This window comes from Bemisia tabaci, chromosome 3 (genome assembly GCF_918797505.1).
Source record: "Bemisia tabaci chromosome 3, PGI_BMITA_v3".
Taxonomy (NCBI): Eukaryota; Metazoa; Arthropoda; class Insecta; order Hemiptera; family Aleyrodidae; genus Bemisia; species Bemisia tabaci.
This window is the reverse complement of record NC_092795.1, coordinates 1,397,744-1,419,611: the sequence shown is the minus strand read 5'-3', so window position 1 is coordinate 1,419,611 and position 21,868 is coordinate 1,397,744. Positions and strand designations below refer to the sequence as shown.

The 21,868-nt window shown below is 38.4% G+C and overlaps 1 protein-coding gene across 1 annotated transcript; it reads right to left on the bottom strand.

Annotated features, from left to right (window-relative positions):
• Positions 1 to 2,722: 2,722 nt before the first annotated feature.
• On the bottom strand, positions 2,723 to 21,092 carry LOC109038580 (uncharacterized). Its single transcript, XM_019053682.2, has 9 exons — positions 20,791 to 21,092; positions 19,243 to 19,364; positions 17,708 to 17,975; positions 16,304 to 16,538; positions 15,561 to 15,800; positions 14,403 to 14,693; positions 10,126 to 10,713; positions 8,123 to 8,325; positions 2,723 to 4,587 (listed from the first exon to the last, which is right to left on the bottom strand). Exons 1-9 carry the CDS (start codon positions 20,950 to 20,952, stop codon positions 4,474 to 4,476), a joined length of 2,223 nt encoding a protein of 740 aa, XP_018909227.2. The 5' UTR covers positions 20,953 to 21,092; the 3' UTR covers positions 2,723 to 4,473.
• Positions 21,093 to 21,868: the final 776 nt, after the last annotated feature.

The window sequence follows — 21,868 nt, the reverse complement described above, 5'->3', positions numbered from 1 at the left end:
CGTCCCTCTCGCCTACCCCACCTGCTACTCGTCAAGAAGCTGAACCCAGATCCGCCGTAACTCCCCCCGTTTACGGATCCCCCATCAATCTTGTGTCTCCCTCTGTCGTGATCCTCTCCCCATCGCCTCTCCGTCCTCGACGCTGTGTCCCCGGTCCTTGCGAGGTTCCCCTAGGCGGCCAATGGTCATCAAGATGGCCGACGCCAAGCTCCAGACCCCAGCTTGGATGGTGGAGAGTCTTGTGGAGGAGTAGCTCGGAAAGGCGCCATCCAAAGCGCTGCCGCCCTGGATGGGGCGCAAGTTGGAACTAGCGGCGTGTCGGTGGCGCGCTAGGGCGAGGCAACACCAAGAAGATCAGCAGGGAGAGGACAGCCGGCGCAGTAAGCAGGACGGCGGGCGACGTCCAGAGCCCCGGCAAAGGAGCCACACGGAGGATCAGCCACGCTCCGGATCTCGGTACTCCAGGAGGGACTAGCGACGCTGAGCTCCATTGTCTTGTATTTTTTCTTGTATTGTGATTTTGAGATGAGCTGTATTCATAGATTTTGATAGCTGGCCTAGTCAATTTCTGTTCTTTTCTTCTCTCTTTACCTTTGTCTCCTCCTTTACTTATGAAACCCCTTTGCGGTTTCATCGCGGGCGGTATGTTTATACCAGTCTCCTCTGTCTGCAAATTTTCAGGCTGTAGAATTTTTTTGGGAATTTTTTCTAACTCAATTTTTTCAGGAACTTGGCAATCGGCTTGGATGCCAGAATCGCGCGTACCGCCGGACCGTTCGCTGTGTGCTGCTTACGCAACCGGTCCCGCGTCCCACGCACTCATCACGCGGGCACGCGTCGCGTCGCGGCTATAAAAAGCGAGCGGTCGCGCAGCTCAACCGCCTAAGAAGTTACCCACGGTAAGTACCTCCATGTACCTACACTTCTACTCCATCGGCGCTGGTCCAACTCTAGCCGAGCTCTCCGCGGCTCCAACGACTTGCGGGTCTTCCATGCCCACATCGCCTGGAGCGCTTCCGCACTGGGCCAGCCCGAGGAGCCGTCTCTTGGGGTCTCTGCGGCGTCTTCAAGCGCAAAAAGCAACTGTGGACTTCAATGTCTAGATCGCCCGGAGTGCTATCACACTGGGCCAGCCCGACCGAGCTATCTCAAGGGGTGTTCTCAGCGCTTCCAAGCGCAAAAACCAAGTCTTGAAAGAGAGAGATTGACCTCCCCGAGAAAAAAGGATATTGAATACCTTCTTGAAAACCTGTCATTGATTGGGGAGTACAAAAAGGCCAAAGTATCGAAGAAAAAACTGGACATTTCTACAAAACTGAGAGTTAAAGGAAATTTTCTGTACAATAAAAAGCAAGCAGAACATAATTTTGAATTACTTCCGCCCAATAGACTTGCCGCAAATTCCAAACTGAAGTCAGTTTCCATTGACACTAATGTACCATGGTCAGGATGCGGTAATATGTATTTAAGTAAAACGTAGTATAGGCACCAGAAGTATTGCACAGTTGAACCATTAATTCTGAATCCTTCCCTCAAAGGATCCAAAAGAAAAATTAGAGTTTTAAAAAATGATAAATATGCTTCTAGCTATCAACTACAACTGAAGGGAAGTGGTGTAAGTTACATACTACGACAAAAAGTATGGCCCATTTTCCAGAATGATGTAGTAGCATTGGTGGCCAAAAATGATAGACAAATCTGTCTCTTTGGATCATAAATTGTTGGCAGTCATCTAGCCTTTCAACGGCTGCGACAGGTCACAAACCGTACGAGAGATCTGGCCAGGTTGTTGATTGAGTTGAGGGAACTCGACTCTGAGATCAAAACCCTGGCAGATGCTCTCAAACCGCACAAATTCGATGTGATTGAGAGATGATCGACTAATATTCTTGAACCAGATCTGGTGGGTTTTTTCAAAGCACTATAATGCATATTCTCTGCAATAGTGAGAATAATTCTTGAATATTCATTTTCAACCAGTATTGACAGTTTGATGGTCTCAAACAATGGTTACCTGGGGCTGGCTTGATAAGGGACGAAGGGGAGTTTAGGCTCTAGGGACGACAAAGCGTCGGATTATCCCTCTTGGGATATTTGACGTGTAAAAAAAAAAAAAAAAAATTACCACTGCAGCTTCTCAGTGTCCTCTTTAGTGTAATTATCAAAAGCATTTTTATTAGTTTTTCTCGGCAGTTCAATAAAGTCCTCTTTATCTATGCTTAAATTTGCAATTATTAAAGCCAAAATTGAGTTTTACTAATATTTTATTGTATAATTACGGCAGCTTTTCAGCGCCCTCTTTAGTGTAATTATCTTATGTATTTTTATTAGTTTTTCTTGGCAGCTCAGTAATTCCCTCCGTATTTATCAGCTTAAATTGGCATAAACTGAAACAATAACTGTTTTTTACTAATATCTTTATTCTATTGACACGGCAGCTTTTAACGCCCTCTTTGGAGTAATTATGTTATGTATTTGTATTAGTTTTTCTCGGCAGCTCAGTAATGCCCTTCTTATTTATCAGCTTAATTTGGCATACATTAAAACAATCACTGATTTTCACTAATATTTTTATTCTATATAAGTGGCGGCTTGTCAGAGCATTCTTTAGTTTGTTTATCTGGTGTATTTTTAATATTTTAGCGACTAAGTACTGCTGACCAAATTTTGCAGTCACATTATACACATATTTCATTTTCAAGTATGTCATTATGGTTACAACTGCAGCAGCTTGTTAGCGCTCACAATAATGATTTGAGCCAAAAACAGATTAAATTTTCTTTTAACATTTTAGAGCTGAGGCAGCTGCTTAGCACCCAAGCTCATGTTCAATTAGAGTTTAATAGTGGCAGCTCCTCGAGCGCCCTATACCTATAACCAGGTCAATTTTCGCAAATTGCTTTGCAATTTCATCGAGTGGGCAAGGTGTAGCAGCGCGACCCGGGTCCATCCATCATCTCAAGTGGTGATGAGCCGAGCCGCCCCGCTTGGCGCTCTTAAGTAATTGCGAGGCAGTTTCCGCTGACAGCCATGGGAAACAGCTCAATCGCCCAGTCTCCCGTCTCCAAACTTGCCAATACCAACTTGGTGGGAGGCTGGCAATCAGCTATAAAAAGGGCCCAGCAAGGCCTCTGGGTATTCAAATTCTTAAGTTCAGTAAGCTCTTGCTTCAAAACGAGGAAGTCCCCATTTAAAGCGCAGCTAGGTCCTCCGTTTCAGACGCGGTATGGACCTGTCTGTTAGTCGCAGCTTGTCCCGCAGTTAGACGCGGCTTGAGTTTACATCATTCTCCTACAACCACTTAAATACCACCCTCCTCACATCATTTCAAGAAAGTTCCGAGGCCAAATCAAAATTTCCTATACATAGTTCCAATGGAATAAAATATGTTTGATGGAAATGAAATATGTACCCCCTCAGTTGTCAGCCCAGAAATTATTGACTTGAACTTAGATTTAGATTCAGAATATGAAGCCCCTTAAGTTCACAAGAGATCTCAAGTGATATCTGACAGGAAGCAGTAATCTAATGTAATTTTACGCGGACACAATTGTGGAATGTTCTAGCTTTAGTTTTCCCGGCATCCATTTAGACTCTCAGTTCTAGTCAGCTCAGGGTCCTGAACCAGCACATTAAGTACATTGCCAGAATAAATATTTTTCATTTTTTTTACTGTCAAAGTTGTTCATTTCATCTTAGTATCAAATGTGCCCATTACTGGCGAGCCATCAAACTGGCAAGGTAGAGGGATAAGTGTTGGGTAAATAAACATCTCAATCGAATTCATTTCTTGTTGAAATCACCTTTAAGTTTAGCGAACATTGCATTTTTGCACAATGTCCAAAAGGTAGTAGCACTTCAAATTTTTATGGAATGTGGAATGTAGCCAAGTGCTAGAAATGATATTACATTTTTTTGAAAAACTTACATTTTATTGATAAAATTTGACCAAAGCTTTTCGAAGCAAGCGCTTCATCGTTAGGGTCACAAAGTATTAATTACAATGGTCATAACTTAATTTTAGACAGTGGTAACAATTGATGACAATTCACAGATCAAAACACTCTCGATAATCAAAACCTTACTTTGAAGTGCTTGCTTCAAAAAGCTTCAAAAAGCTTCAAATTTTATCAATAAAATTTAAATTTTCCAAAAAAATGTTGCATTATTTCTAGTACTTGGCTACATTCTACTAACCAAAAAAATGAAATAACCATGAATTAAACGTTACTTGTTGCTAAGAATAAATCGACACAACTTAAAAACAATCAGAATTATTTACCTGCAAAAAATGCAACATTGCTAAACTTCATTCATTGCACAGGGGTTTTTAAAGCTGTTGATGGAGTTTAGCTTGATCAAACCTCCTAAGTAAACCTTTGATCACTGCAAGGAAATTTTTGAAATTCTCTTGTAGAAAATTATTGAGAAACGACAGAAAATAATTATTTAAAATTAGCTGGCATACTTCAATCATGGTGGTAGATGAACATCAATGGTTGACCTCAATAGATTCCTGAATTCAAGAAAAACGTCTAAATTACAGTCCTGAGAAATTTGAGCTATCTCCAGAGCTTGAAGCGACCCCTGAAAACACGAAAAAAACAAAAACGAGGGTTAGAGGGGTCCTATAATTTTTTCATTTTCTGATTCCGTGACTCCAAAATATCTGAATTTCCTTACTTTTCATGTAGGCTGATTACTAAAACTGATAAACAAAGAAGAAATGGAAAATGGAACAACTCTACTGATAGGAGCAGGTGATTTCCATGAGCAAAGGAAATAACCAACTAAGGGCCGATTTTATCTCCCCGTGTCAAGACGGTGTCAGAGCCGTATCAGCGTCTGACACCGGTGTTGGCTCAAACCTCGATTTTATGTCGATTCTCGCTGCGTGTCAAACCCGTGTTTGGGGGTGCGCGTCGGTGTTTGGCTGACACGCCTCCGGAGCTGTGTTCCAGGCCTTGACACCGGTGTTTAGCTGATCCCGGGTGGGTTCACGACAAAGAATTGCATCGCGGCTCTGCTCGGTGCTAGACAAGTCTGATCTGAACGTGTTCCAGCCAAGTTTCAGAGTGAAGATTTAAAGATTTTTGGAATTGTTTTGTAATGAGCTGATAGGAATTTGTACGCTCTTATAAAAAGGTCGTATAAAATTTTCCCCTAAAGTCAAGGGTTTAAAAGAAAAATGAGTAAAAAGGTCACTGATCATACGAATTTTTGTCTCCACCCTTTTTACCTAAAACCCTTATTTTTGGTCTCAAAAATTATTTTTTCGAAAATTTTGTGTAATCAACCGATAGGAAATTTTACGGCCTTCATAAAAGGTCCTATAACATTTTCCTCTAAGATTGAAATGTTTAAAGGAAAATGAGGAAAATGGTCGCTGATCGTGAGAATTTTAGCCGCGGCTTTTTTTAAACCCATCTTTTTTGTCACAAGAATTTTTTGTTTTGTAATTTTTTTGAAATGAACCGATAGAAAATTTTACGGCCTTTGCAAAAGGTCCCATTTTCCTCTAATATTGAAAGGTTTCAAGGAAAATGAGAAACTACGCAAAACTAACATCACGCCCAAGCAAGGCATAAGGAAGTATACGTGATTAACCTCAAACCCAACAATAGTAAACACGGTTGATAATGACACGAACTAACCTCAAACCTCAACAAACCCAGCAGAAACTATGTGAACAGACACGATTTTCCAACGAAACCTCGAATTTACGCAGGAAGGTCTTTAGCGAGAGCGTGTCCTGTGACACAGGCTGAATTCGGGGAGTTAAAATCGGTCTTGGTGTCAGCGGCCGTGTCAAGCTAAAACGGGTGTTACCTGACACCGGTGTTAGCGCCGTCCTGACACTGAGAGATAAAATCGGCCCTAAGAGCAACCTACAAGAGATCCATGGGTTGGACTACATCATGCAATTAGGAGCTACAATTTTTGGCTCATCCGCATAAACACTAATGTGCAAACGGAAAGTAATCATACAAATGTTGCTTGTAAAGTGAGCCAAAAATTGTAGTTCCTACTTGCAAAATGAGGGTCTAGTTAGTTCATCATTTTCTTTGTCTAAAAAACTACCTGCCTAAACTGATGGGATCGCTCTGTTTTCCCTTTAGTCTTCTTTGTCCATCATTTTCAATTATCAGCCCCCAGACCTTCTGACAAAATTTTCACTCACAATCAGATTTTTTTTGTTTTCATCGCTGTGACTTTTGTAGAACATTGAACAAAATTTCCACATCTACAGGTTTAATTTGTGGAGAAAAACACTCCTTGATTGTTTACGCTCTCTTAAGGCACTGGCTGAAGTTGCTGAGCTGATATGCTTCATGTAAAATTCCCTGACTTTCTCGGGTCGCTGTGAATTCCTTGACTTTTCAGATTTTCAAGACCGCTGGAGACCCTGGAGTTACCAACTCACTCTGAAGCTGTTTAAAAAAGATGCCAGTAACATCTGGATGAGCCAAACAGGCTCATGATGGGCTGGATCAGTACTCCGGAGGATGTTTTTTCAATTTTATCATAAAAATCTTGGAAATCCACCTCATCACTGAAAATCTGCACATTTTCTATACTTCCGTACCGACTTTCAAAAAGCTTTCTCCAGTGTTCCCGCACATTTTCATACAGTAGACACCCTATGTCATTATTTGATGGTCGCAAGAAATCAACTCTGATTTTTCTTTGAAAAGGGACTTGCCTACATGAAGGTTATCCAAAAAGTAAGGTTCCCTACCTTGTATCTTCCCCACGAAAGGAGATCAGTAATAATTGATCAATAATAATCACATCAGTAAAAATTGTCTTATTAGGCTTACTATAATTTAAAACAAGCCCATATTTTTTAATGTAGGCTGAGGGGTTCTCGAGGAAACTCAATTTTGCTGCGACAACCTCCAGTCGCTGCCTCTGGAGTAAGGATGCGCGGAGAAACGATTATTTCAGACTAGGGTAGTTGCCGCATCATATCAAAAAGGAATTTTAAAGTTTTTATTGAGTGGACCTTACCGTACTTTTTGACGTAGCCTCCACCTCTGTTTGGACATTTCTGGTATCAATATTGCAGCTTCTTGATGCCTTCCGTGTAGAGGCTTTTGTCTTGGCACCAAAACCAGTCATTGACACCGCTCTGCACTTCCAAATCAGTTGCTTTGCATGAAAAAATTTCCCTCCATCCTCCGTACCCTCTCAATTTTGCCTCATATGACTTTCATTTGTTCACTGAGCTGAAAAACTTCCCCGGTGGAAAGCGGTTTCCCAATGATTCGAAAGTGCAGATCGCTGTCAATGACTGGTTTTGGAGCCAAGGCAAGAGCTTTTACGCGGAAGGCATCAAGAAGCTGCAATATTGATCCTAGAAATGTTAAAACAGAGGTGGAGACTACGTCAAAAAGTACGGTAAGGTCCACTCAATGAAAACTTTAAAATTCCTTTTTGATATGATGCTCAGCGGCAACAACCTGAGTCTGAAATAATCGACTCTTCTCGCATCCTTACTCCAGAGGTGGGCATGTAGCGACTGGAGGTTGTCGCAGCAAAATTGAGTTTCCGCGCAAACCCCTCAACCAATTTTCAAAAATATGATCTGTTTCAAAGCTTAGAGTATGCCTAATGAGATCGTTTTTACCGATTTGATTATCTCTTTTCGTTTGGAAGATACAAGGTAAGGAACCTTACTTTTTGGATGAACCTAAAACAAATGCAACACAGGAAATTTTAACTTGCAGTGGATTTTATTGGAATTATGATGTTTAAAACGCTTATATGGAACTCAAACAATAAATACAAATTAAACTTTCACATCATCATAGGAAGCATATTAACAAAAAGGGCCGTTTTTCAGCCCACCCTTGTTGAATTTCCTAAATTCTACAATTTTTTGCTCATTGGGGGCCTAGATTTTGCGGAATGCAACTACTATGGTCATTTCCCGTCACTTTGGAGGTTTAATGCTGGCATGATAATGGGTGTGAAGGCCGATTTTGGCGAAAAAGACGGATTTTTCGGCATTGGACCACAATGCTGCAAAACCAGCAATTTCCCCCGAAATTGGCCTTCGGACCCATGTTTGGGCCAGTATTAGACCAGAGCAGAAACACAATATTCAATTAAAACTTACTTGAACGGATACCAAGAAACTTTTCTTCAAGAACACAAAATCATCTGAAGAAAGGGATGATAGAAGATTAATAATCGCCATTTTAATCATGTGAAAGAATTCAGAGTCAGCATGGTTGATCTGAGTGCAGAGACAGCCCTTCTCCAAACTAAGCTGAACTAAATTTCCGATTAAAGTTGCAAAACATATTGATTTAGAGGCATCTGGAAACAAATCATTGTAAACAGGAAAAATTATTAAGTTTTCAATTTCACAAACAAAAAGCTTCAGAGATAGTTCACTAAGTTTTAGTTGAAACCAGTGTTCGAAACTCACAGGCACCAACGCGCCAAATACGCGTAAAAAATCGGCCATGGCGCCTAAAACATGAAGGCTCTGCACCAACATGGCCCTTAAAAATTGCCCCCTAAAAATCTGAATTTTCATAGAGGTGTTCAGGTTAGGTTAGACTCGAGTTAGGTTTCACAACCTAACTCGAGGTTTTCTCGAGGTGATTGTTCGAAATTTTCAGCACCACAAGTGAGGGCTTTTTCTATTCTTCACGATTTCATCATTTGTGCTCATGTCTTCCCCAAGTTACAGCTACTTACTAGTTCTGTTACAAAAACAGCATGCGTCTAACTTTTCACTAAATGCGCCGTAATATATAGGCAATAAGTCAATTTTGCCCCTAAAAAATCTTCAATGGCGCTTGAAAATCAGGCTTGATGCGCCACATGGCTCCTAAAACTCAAAGGTGAGTTTCGAAACTGCAACATTTCTTTATCTGCAATTTTATAAAGAATACAAGGGGAAAATTTTGAAAATTGACTTCGAAATTGAACTTAAACAACAATCTTGCTCTAATGATCTAAATCAAATTCAAAACTTAACTATGAACATGCAAACTCAGTCCTTAAAATATGCAAAATCAGAAGAATTTACCTCATGCAAAATATTACTATGCACTTCTAGTGGTAACCACTTTTCGCCAAATACTTGGTCTGCAAAAATATCCAGTCTCTAGTTGTGGCTGGTAACAAAAACTCAACATGCAGAACCAGTTATATGGAAATTTCATTGTATCCAAACTCTGGTTTAATCTTAAGAGGAAAATAATTCCTACGAATCAAAATCATTGAATCACATAGACCGTGCATCCTGTGTTATGGAAGGCGAGACAACTTTTAAAAATTTGCATGCCGATGAGTGGTGGCACCGACCCGCATCGATGAGTTCGTGTGTCCCAGTTGCACACATCTGCGCATGTGCAGTAGCGGCTCCAGTGAATTTTTGTCGGATTGTGAGGCTTTTTTCCTCGGTTAATGGCTAGTTTGGAAAAATGAAACAATGCTATTCGGGTGTAAAATTATGTGTTCTAAAACTTTTCTTCTCAGGAATTTTGTCTGAAAATGGACTCTGAACGAGATATTCATGAAAAACCGAGCGCAGAAATGAATTCTCCATTGCTTCTCTGCAGTCTCTTTGAGTGCTTGGGACACACGCTCTCTCCCCTTCCCTGCCCGCCCATCATGGGGCTCCGAGAGACTTGCTTCGCTCCGCCTGTACTAAACCGAGCCGGACGCACAGTCTACGTGATTCAATGTCTTTGCTACAAATAGATTACTTCGTAAAAAATAAATGAAAAAATTCTTCCTCCACAATATTTCTAACTCAGTTTAACTCCCACACATCTTGTCATCCTCCCGCCAATGTATCACAAGCACCATTTGTGCTCCGATGCTTCCTCGCCAAACTTTTCAAACTTGTCTAATTTTTTTTCCAGAAGAACTAATAGACAGTGTCATTTCATAATTTTACCTAGTTATTCTTTTGTCATCAAAATTAATCCCTGAAATTAAAAAATATGTGCAAAAGTTTAGAAGAGAAAATTAAAACAATATTGAGATATTTGATGCCACAGTAGCAAAGCGTAGATGGTGCTTATTATACTTTGTTCTAAGAGTGACAATCTGGGATCCTTTTAAAAAGAGTTTCTTCTATTATGCAATAAAAAAGCTTACCTGCTAGATACTTCCACACACTTTCTTTGCAGCGATATTTTGAGTAATTTAAAACCAAGCTGAATACATTTTGTATCCTTAAAACTTCTTCTGGGAGCTTGATAAAATATGTTAACTGACTGTTTTTTGAAGTATTTTGTTCTTGAAGTATATCAAATTTTTTCAAGGACATATCAATGCTAGAATTTGCAGCATCCAAATTGTGTACAGTAGGATTTTTGAGCGGAGTGAAAAAGTAAAGAACATCGACTGGCATGATTTTCAATGGTATCACAAGCCAAGGACTCGGGGTGTTTTCATTGGATGGATTTGAAACAAGACTGACTTTGATCTGTGAGTCTGACAAGATTGGTGTGAAATTCAAAGGAAAATGAATGATAATTTCATCGTTATGTTTGAAGGACTGCTTCAGCTTCGTGTTCTGATGAATACTTCGACTTTCAGTGTCTGAATTTGTGGAGAGGATGACGTTGATAAACCATGATTTGGAAAGGAACTCAAAGAAACTGCACCTATTTTCAATTCGAATTACAATTGAGTGAGAGTCTTGGGAGATGCATGTCAATCCATACTTGGCAGCAGCCGAACCTAAATGAGAAAATGTTTGCAAGAAATTAAATACAAGTGAGATGAAGTCCACACCTAATAAGTTTTTATAGAATGAGCCAGGAGATACGCCATATTGAAACAAGTGCAACACAAATTTTAAGACATAACTACACGAGTGAATGGAATAGAAAAAAAAATACAGTAAGACCTCGTTTTATCAGATTTCACAGGACTGACAAATCGATCTGTTGAATCGCAATCTGATTGTTCAAGGTCTTACTGAACTTTTATTCTTTCCAACGATAGAGAATTAATATTAAGGATTTCTACTTTACTTCAACTTTCAAAGTCCCTCAGTTTTCCCTGAGTGATGGCATCATAAAGTAATTCTCATTCGACACAGAGGTGAAAAACAATCACTATCTTGGGGCTCTGATGGCTGACAACTTATAGAGGCTACTCCTGCCTTCTACATTTGCCGGTTGGCCTAGCGGCAGCGCACTCGCCTTTGGTATTGGAGGTCCTGGGTTCCATCCTTGTCCCGAAGATCTTTTTTTTACGATTGATTATTTTGTTTTTTAATAACTTCATCGTAACAAATTGTTAGTCACCTAGTAAACATTAAGATGCTAATTATTTTTTTTTAATGTATTCTTTTTTTTAAATGATTGTTTGACAAGAAAGAAAAAAAATAATTAGCATCATAATGTTTACAAGATGACTTACGATTTGTTGCGATGGAGCAATTAAGAAACAAAATAATCAATCGTAAAAACGGCTGGGCATTGGCGTGAAAAAAAAAAATTGGGCTCTTACATTTCCCTATTCTACCTCTCTGCCACATTTAAACACGGTCTGAGTAGGACAATCGGTAGCCTCCCCTTGTCAGAGGGATTAATTCTGCAGATTTTGGCACAAAAAACTTTAAAAAATTGACTGTATGAGAGTATTTCAAAGTTAGAGAATGATAATACACAAACTTGAGAAATACAGAGTTCAAGTGTGCTGCCACTGTTTACAGCCTTCGAAGTTATTCACTTCAAAAGCTAGTAACATTATTCATGTTGCAAATTTTGACACAATGTTCATGAGAGTAACTATTAGAAAGCTTTTAGCATCAAAAATTGAAAAATCAACATTATAAGTCCCATTTAGCCTGACTGTAACACACTTTTTCATTATGTTCATTAATCTCAGAAATCAGTATTTGATAGTAATTGGGGATAGAAATTTCAACTAAGAAATCACTTATTCTTTTTCTTCCAAAATTTTTGGAAAAACTCAAGCAAACTGTAAGTTTGCAAAATGGTAAGTCTACAAAAAAAACTGAGGGGTGGAAAGAATTAAGTATTAATTGATAAAATAGAAATTCGTTAAATTAAACATTCTGCAAGAGAGCACTGCACGGTGGGCCAGAGTGTGTCCGTAGCGGCGCTTAATTGATAACTCCCGCTAGATCAGACTTATCGTTCAAAACATAATGATTCCTAGGGTAATTTGATCTGTTCTTTCCAAATCTTGTGTCAAAAAAACCGGCAAAAATGTTTAAATGTAGGTTTTGGACGTCGAAAGCTGGAGAAATTGCTCGTTAAAAAAAAGGATCTCGTGCTCTTACAAAATGGGGGAAAAACACAATCATCGAACAGAAAAATGTAATATTAGCATCTAACCTTGTAATTCTGTTGAAAGGAAAATATTTTCGCTTTTGCAGATCCCAAAAATATTGATTTTTAGTTGCAGGGCATGAGATCAAAGTTGCCCGAAAAATAAGCCTTAAACAATGAATTTTTCAGAATATTGTAGACTGGGAAAGTGTCATTGCGGTTCGTTGCGCAGTTCTCTTTGGTATTTTTAGAAAGCATATATCCTAGAGATACCATATACCAAAGCACAAACGGTACAAACCGGTACATACAACCATATTTTTCGGATGCTTCTTTGAGGTGACCTCCAATTTCCGCGAAAATCAGATAAAGAGGTTTTAAGGAACCACGGTGCACAATAAAGCGGCCAATGAAATATTTCAACACAAATTCATGTTTTAAGGGTTTTTAAGGTTTCTAATAGCATTTCTCGCTCTTTCGATACTTTACGGAGGAAGGAGGGGGAGAGGGAGGCCGACCAAAATCAGACAGTCAAAAATGTGTTACGGTCATTAATTTTCTTGAGCCTAGTAAATAATAATAATTTTTTTACATCCGTTCACGCATTCAGCCCAAATAGGACTGGTTTTAAACCAAATTGGCAATGAATATGAAAATTCTATCATCACATGGCACCTAAGTTTAGAGTGAGTTGACCCTCGCTGACACCAATATAACTGATGAAATTTCAACTTCACTCTTCCCACAACATAAAGAGAATTGTTATAGGACTCCCCGCAATCTTTTTCGAATGGAAGTTATCAACGTGTGATTTTTTCTAGGGCTGTGCGTATATGGTTTTTTTAATGTCGAATCGAATTGAATATTTTGGAAAGGTTTCGAATTCAAATCGAATTGAATAATTTTAGTTTTTACCTATTTTCGACCAAAACTAACCTCTTTGTTGGTGGAAGTAAAATCGAAAAAATAATTTTTTTCTTTCTAACATTCAAATTTAAAAAAAATAAATTACTATTAAAGATAAAAAGATCAAGAATTAATCAATTTATTAAATTATCAAATGGTTTTGCATAATTTTGATTTGCTGAGGAAAGAGAAGAAGGGAGAGAAAATTATTTCCTTTAATTCAGGACAAGCAATTAATTGAACTGTGGCGGAACTGTAAAACTGTTGCTTACTGTCCGAAAATCCATTTTATTCAGTTTTACTTCACATCAATGCTGATCTCACACAGACAGTCCAGCAACATTGTAAAGACCGGGATGCCGCGCAGGGCAGAGGAGGATAGGTTATGGAGGTTAGAGACGCGTTGTTGAAGTCAGAAGTGTGACCGCTGAGTTATCCGCTGAGTGGCTGAGCTCAGCCGAAGTGTTGTTGCAATGTTTTCTGAGTTATCCGCTGAGGTAAACAAAGGCCGCCATCTTCTCAGCAAAATCCCACAGCGCTCAGCCTGGTTCCCAGGGCGCTTACCAGTTTTGCTGAGAAGATTTTGTTCAGTTTTGTTTAATGACAAGTTTGCATCATCGCTAAGCGGATAACTAAAAATGGCGGACTGACATCATTTCGCTGACTTCAATTTTTCACTTTAACAACGCGTCTTAGTACATTCGCCCATTTGTACGCCATGTTGATGACATATTGGGTGGAACTCAAGTGGCGCAAATTTCGAATTGACCCGTCTGGTGTGAGTGCCATGCGCTGGATGAACCAATGAAACTTTGGCCTTTGTTTACCTAACCTCAAAACAAGAGGTTTGAACTGCACGCCAGATCAAATTCCTACTAGTATATCATCAATATGGCCGGATGTACGAAAATTCGGTTTTTTTTTTTTTTTTTTTTTTTTTTTTTTTTTTTTTTTTTTTTTTTTTGAGAATCGAAATTTTGTGAATGTGGTCAAATAATTTGATTATTTGAGGTTTCTAAGTTTGAGTTTGAATTGAATATTGGAAAAATTATTCAAACTCAAATATTCGCGGAGCCCTAATTTTTCCACTTTCTTGGAGAAATTTTTAGACACTGAATAGAATTTTTAAGCAAGAGAAAATAAGACACTATACTGGGAAATTATTGAATCAACAAAACGGGGTTCGTTCAACATTTTGTACAGAAGAATGTTTCTTACCTGAATAAATCTTCATTGAGACATTGAAAAATTGATGAAGCATTGCAGCTCTCATTGACAGGGAAATAGCGGCTAATTTATCATTTTCTTCTTCAATCTGTTTTAAAATACTGTCCAATTCATTGGAACATGATATACAATCCTCAAGCACTCTTTTCTTGGGCATTGAAAACCTTTCACTGACTTCATAAGGTTTTATGTTGTTGATGAAAATTTTATAGGCAGAGCCTGATTTTGTTACAGCGATAACAATGTTTCCATCATCCACAGGCAGGAGGAATTGGATGACTCCTGCCGAACAACAAAAAAGCAAATGGATTATCTTCAGATATAAAATTTTCAAAGTTACCACGATATCAATGTTGGTGGACTTTAGAAATCATAGTATTGAAAATTGTCTTAAATTGCATACTTTAAGATTCTATGGGTGTAAATTTTACGGTATCATTTCAAGGTTGAGTTAAGTTATTTTCGTTAGTTTTTGAAATAATTTTCTTTTGACATAGAAATCATGAAGATTGCAAATTCTGATCAAAACAAAAGCCAGTTCTGTAGTAATCATTTTATTCTGCATCTAAAGGGGTTGTAGGTTCTAAGGAAACAAATAGTTCCGGAGTTACAAAAAATTTTAGTTGAGGATTCATGCCTATCAGACAACAGATGCCAAAATGCTAGTGCCACAAATAGCTCCAAGCAGACTTTGCTTCCCCCTAAATTTCGTTCTGAATACTCAATGGCCTTATGGATGCTAAAGCATGAAATAAAGGGAAGACGTCATTCACTAGGAGCTGTTTGCAGCCCCCATTTTTGTCCCCAATTTTTTTATAGGTCTGAAAATTGGGGGAGGGGGAGGAGGGAAGAGCCCAGTATTAATAATTAATACATAAAGTTTAGGAAATATCCAGGAGGGTAACAAAAAATTGTAGTTCTGCATCATACTCTTTCCAAATAGGCTGATTTTTCTGGGACACTATTCAATAGTAATAGTGAGGGTGCAAATTTTTGTCAGATTTGAAAAACTGACATATTCAACTCCATTTGCCTTTTTGCAGTAAAAGAATACAGCAGTCTATCAAAACCCAGACCCCGACTTACTTTATGCCGAAAGGTCCTTATTCTGATGTTAAAAAGTAACGGTTGCCCCTCACCTGATCTTACCTTTCACTGGGACTGACTGCGTGTTAAGGGAAAAACTCTTCTCAATTATTTGAAAGGAACTAAAATAACAGTCTGTAAAATCACTGGACAAAATTGCTCCATTCTGCTTGCAAATAACTGCCTTTGCCGCAGCCGGAAGAAATTGAGTGCTAACCGACAATTTCGCACCATCCGCATAAAGCAACAAAACAGGACCTTCTTTTAGAACTAAACACAATGCATCAAAGGTTTTACTACCTCCTGAAAAAATGGAAAAAAATAAAACTTAATATTGTAAGAAAAATTATGATAAAATTAAGGGAGTGCTTGGTAATTGTGCTGGTTTTGACAGATTAGGGCTGAAGTTCTTTCTAAAGATTGTGTCCTTTGGATTGCCGAGAAATTTATTTATTTTTCAACGCTTTAAACTAAGAAAATCATTCACTACAATTTTAGAGGCAGTGAGTACCTGAACAGTGAGTAGTCATAAAAAAAGGGAAAAAGAAATGAATGAGATGTATCTACATAATAATACTTTGTCATTTCTCTGCAAAATTCTCTCAGAGGAAATCTATCTTTTTCCTAATTATGAAGCAAAATGTATTGAAGAAAGGCACGAAGGAAAAGAATTGAGCCAGTGCAGAAAATAAAATGAAATAGAGGTGGGTGAGAGTGCTAATGTTGCCAAAACGGTTTTGGTTACGAAATTTGTATTGAGCATCACAGTAGATAATTTGAAAGAATGAGAGAGAAAATGAAAATACCCAGGGAGAAAAATTTCATAGAGGTGATTGATTGATGACACTTATGGAGGAGCTGAAGACTACCCGCAGTATCATTTGAAGTCGTCCAAAAAACTAATCCACTTGATAGGGAAACCATCACCACTCCAGACTCAGTGGATAATGGTTGACACAATGCAGGGAACAGGACATTTTTCATTTCGGCACTGATATGCTTTGAGTGACACGCTGTAATGATGGTCTTCTCAGGTTGGATCTGCAATTTTCATTAGGAAATCATAATTAAATGACAGAAAAACTGGAAATAACAATAAAGTTCATGATTTGTTCTTTCCAGCATCTGCAGCTAGGTGTAGGTATGTTTTTTGTATGTACCAAGTTTACACACTAAGAACCATATTTCCGTATCAAGCTTTCAAAATCTGTGCTTCTTCAGTGTCGCCACACCTTTCCCGAAGAAGACACCCTGAATCAAGCTACTTCCCCTTTAATCTTTTTGCAACTTTTAATACCAAGGTGTCCACTAAAACAGGCTGGTCAAAGTAACAAGTACTTAAAGCATAAAGTACTTGAGTACTTTTGCAGCACTTTTTCAGTACATTCTTGAGAATTTCAGTACCTCCTCCAACAGAAAAATTCCGTACTTTTTCAGTTTCTCCATTTAACGAAATTGGAAAAACTTCAAAAATTTGAAATTGCGACAAAAATGACGAAAAATTAAAAAAATTCAAGATCTTTCTGCGGAATTTCTGCACTTTTTCAGTACTTCCGGACCGTCCTTAAAAAGTCAGTACTATTTCCGGACTTACCGGAAATTTCGGACTTGTAGACACCCAGAATACCTTTCAGCAAGACAAGCTCAACGATTCAGGATATCATATTACAGTTGAAAGCAATTACACAAGGCAAAAATAGATAGGTAAATTGTAAATTTTTCAATGTTATGAAGATTCCACTTTCAGACTGAGAGCAAGAGATTTGAAAGTTCTTGATAAACATCAATTTCAAGGAAGGCAGGGCAAACAGACAATAAATAGGAATGGCTATGCGTGTACAGTACAAACTTGACGGTAGGAAGATGTAAAACCAAATTTTTTTGCAAGATAGGCCGAAAACACTCCTCACTTCATGATCACACCAATCACATTATGAAATTTGACCAGTTCAGATTCATTCCAATATAAGAAACTTTTGCTGACCAAGTTCAAAAACTGTTCGACATCTGATATTTTTCATAATTTGTTTCTGTTTTATCCAAAATCGTTTTCTCTTAAAATGTCTCGCTTGAGCTATGCTCATAGATTGAAAATAAATAAATTAAAAGGTTCTTGAAATTAAAAAATACCATTTTTCTAAACACAATGTTCTGCTAAGAAGAATGTAGTATCTACTAGTGAAAAACAAAAGACATAAAAAATGTCTCACTTCTGGAAGGTTGCAAGGTACTTCAGAAACCAGAATAGTTTCCATTAAGGCATTGTAAGCAACAAGGCACAATCTATTGTTCATTTTGGAGACAACAATTAATTGAAGCATTTCATGAGAATATGTTGCGGACTGTACTTCACCGCAATCTTTTAATTTGCAGAATTCAATGAATTCGATTTGAACAAGCTCCTTTTCTTTCATTCTTCCAGAGCCCAAAATTGGTGAGGTTGAGGGGGACATGAAAGTGTCATGGCCATCATTGCCTCTGCAAAAACAACAACAAAACAAGACTATTAGGTTTGAATAAACGAGAAAAAAAATGGAAAAAAAAAAATAATTAATAAATAAATAAAGTTAATAAGAACATTTCTTTTCAAAAAAAAGGGAACATCTAATGGAGGAGGTCCTTAGAACACAGAGACTCATTTTCTAACAGAGGAATTTTTGTCGTGTTGGGTCGAAACATGAGAAGTTGTGTTGTCATGATACAACACTCAATATGATTCTAAGGAATAGTCCAGACGCCTGGTAAGTCTACCTGGACTTTCGGGTACGCAGCTATTTTTTTGGCCTACAATATGTTTTTTGGGTCGCTGAATCCGAACCTGAAGTTTCCTTACACGGATCTAGTGCGCATTTGCCGCCATTATGAAGAAATGACCTAAAAAGGCCTTTTGTTGCGGTTATTTGTAAAATAGGTAGCAGCTACGCATGAGAAAAAATCCGGGATTTAGTTAATGTTTTGAATAACTGACGTAATTTGGAAGAAAATGGAACACACATATGCTAGGTTTGCTCATAGATTGAGGAAGATACAGCATCATGAACATTGTGCCCATTTACATTTTCGCGGCTCATACCTGTCAGCGCAGTCCGGCATGCTGCAGTCCACGGAGTTCCAAAACGTTCTATGCGTTTTAAAATGGCAGTAAATGCATGCCAGATACATGTAAGGAAACTTCAGATTCGGATAATTGGGCCCTGAACAGGGTAAGAAAAATTTTTTAACAGCTTTCTTGCAGAACTAGGTTTTATTCCAATTTCAAACTTATGTGACCCCGTGTTTGGTTTGGTATTTTTTACATTTTTCCTGTAAAAAATTTTAATGACACAATTCGGTTAGCAAACATCTTGATTTTTCAGCCCGGAAGTCATTTTTGCTTTGAATGGATCCAATTGCAGTTAGGTAGCTGCATCAGATGTCCAACATCTGTGCATGAACATGATGCTGCGCACCCATAAGACAGGGACACAGAGTAATAAAATTAGTGAACCTCCAAACATAATCTATATGTCCACTGCAATTGCTGAAACAGATTATATCAAAGAGAGATCCATCTGATGTCTTCTTTCTTCTTCATAAACATTGGGAGGCTGTCCTTTCAAATGGTTAAAATGACATTTTGTGACAGTTCACATCCTAATATTTCTGCAAGGGTGCTTATAAGTAACACAATTTTGGATTCATACTGTAATAACTTTTCAGGGAGAAAATAAAGAGTGTAGATTTCATTGACTGAAAAGGAACTTACGTTGCATTCTTCACATCTTCACTACACACTATTTTGTACACATTGCCTTCAGAATCAATGCAAATTACACCATTTCTATCGCAACTTACAACAGCAATGACAGGACATTTAGCTCGAAAGGACTGCAAAAAACAAAACAATTTGATATTTAAACGGATAGCCTTTACAAAGTAAGAGTAAGCATCAAGTACTTGGGCAAAGAGTAAGAGGAGACATTTGATTGAAGCAAATCTTGCAATATCAGTGCAGTGTCCAAGTTCTTGTTTAAGACTGTTTCAAAATGGAATCACTTGATGCCCAACGCTCAGCGTTTTAAGATTTTATACAAATTACCTTCGAGTTTACATATGAATGCCCAGCATTTCTACCTAATGCTCAAAAATTTGGCAACATCAATGGGACCGTTGGGTTACGTTAAGAACAGGCTCAGTGTTCTGGGATGCTCTGTGTGAAACACCCGTATGCTCTGCCTTTCTCTGCCTGCTATTGGCTACTTCGTCATTCTGTGACATCAGGCGTACGGATATTTTGAGATAGGGAAGCGTCTTCTCATTAGGTTTTTGTCTGTACGCCATCCGCGCCAGGATAGGGAAGATCCGCACAGCACGGAAAAATATCCGTACGCTTGGGGTCACTGAACAGGGTCAACATATGTTGAGACAGAAGTCACGTATTGTTTATGTCACCACTAATAGATGCTATCATAGGCGGCACATGACGTCGCACAGGCGACATCATCATTGAGATTCTCCATTATATCGAATTGGATCCAAACAATAACATTGGCGTAACCACTTTGAATGCTACCAATGCGAATAAATCGATATATATCCCTTTTTTGTGATATGCCACTAATAGCGTCCATCTAATGGTGCCATGTGACTGCATGCATATGTTGAGTGGTGCTGATCTAATCAGAGACAGAATGATAGATATCTGTCTCAACACACGATGCCTCATTTCTAGAATGTAGGTAGGTGCTTAGAACTCGGGAAAGAAAAGAAGAGACAAAAGTCACATCAGTCTGGATGCATCCATCATCAGTTGGCCCATTGGTTAAAGGTGTATTCAGCTAAGTTGACGGTTGTTTACTTTCGGTTGGCAGGCGTTTTCGCGTCACTACTATCATACATGAAAACATCTGGCTCTCTCAGAAGCTGGAAATGGTGTGCTTTATCGAAAAAAGTCATTCTACAAAAGTAAAGTGTTTGACATTATATCATGAGTTGATTTAAGCAAGAAAATCGGACATTATGACCCTTTTACCATACTTCGAATACCGGATTTTGCTGGCCACGCTATATCAACCTGTGTCACAGGGTACACAATCCTCAAGATACAAACACCTCCTTTTCTTTCTCTACTAAGTAAGGTGGAGCATTTTGGCCAATCGGGTCCTTTACTTAGCCTCTTGGCAACTCACAACCAGAAATTAATCCTGTCGGAGCTAAGCATGTGCTCAACAATTCTACTTAAGGTTTCTAATTTAGTTGGTATTCTTCTGAGCTCCTTCCGTACATTTGAGGAGCTTAAAAACCAAGGACTTACGTTAAGTTTTGAAGATAAGGAATCGTGTTCTTGCAAGAATACGGTGATTGCTTCTCTTTTCCACGTGCAAAAGAGTAGGTGGTTTAAGTGCTTGAGTGAAGTAAAACTTTGGTTGGAATCAAGGGGCGGAAATGATTTAATTATGTTAAACGGAGAAGTCATTATAGTGAATTAAGAAACGTTTAACGGTGTACTAATTGTTTTTGCATTCAAAGAGTAAAACCGGAAACTACCGGAAAGAACGTGGACGACGAAGAAACGGAAAACAACGAATGTTTATGTTTTGAACTTGACTACACGATGGGACGCAGTGTAGCTTATTATTGGTTAACTAAGATGCACGATGGAACGCATCTATCAACCAATCAGAAGCCAGCATTTGACGCGGGAAATCTGAATTCGCCCGCTGCGCGTCAATTTTTATGATTTTTACGTTTATTTGACAAACAAGGCTCTTATCAATATTTTTCGAACAATAAACATAAATTTAAAGCCATTCTTTTTTAAAAATGAAAAACAAGATTTCGACATGCTAAATTATTTTGGATGTGAATGTTTGAAGTTATCGAAAAGGTGATGTTCAGAAGCACATCTCACATGCATTGATGTTTGACAGTTTTAAGATGTGTTAGCTAATGGATTGCAAGCGGGTTCATAAGTGCAATTCTTGGAAAATGTTAGTTATTAAGTTATTGGTAGTCAAATAAAATTGGCCCAGGAATAAACCCTGTCAAAATATTCCTGTCAAATATATTAATTTATTTATCTATTATTATTATTATTATTATTATTATTTATATGCGAAGTTATCTCCAGCTTTGCTGGGTAGTTGGGCTCTCTTTACGTGAGCAAACAATGCTCATTGGTAGAGAGAGTATAGTGGGTTGAGGCCGGTGTTAACTTGGCTATGAATGGCCAATTTACAGCCGACGATAAGGTTTGCAGTAACCGGGGTGAGAGCTGTGTCCTAAGACGCCCACCCAGAGGTTGCTTCTCGTCGATGATGGTGGGGTAGGGGTTTAGGTTGTGGGGGAACAAATGAGTATGGATTCTTTGGTTAAGGTTTTCAACTTAAGAC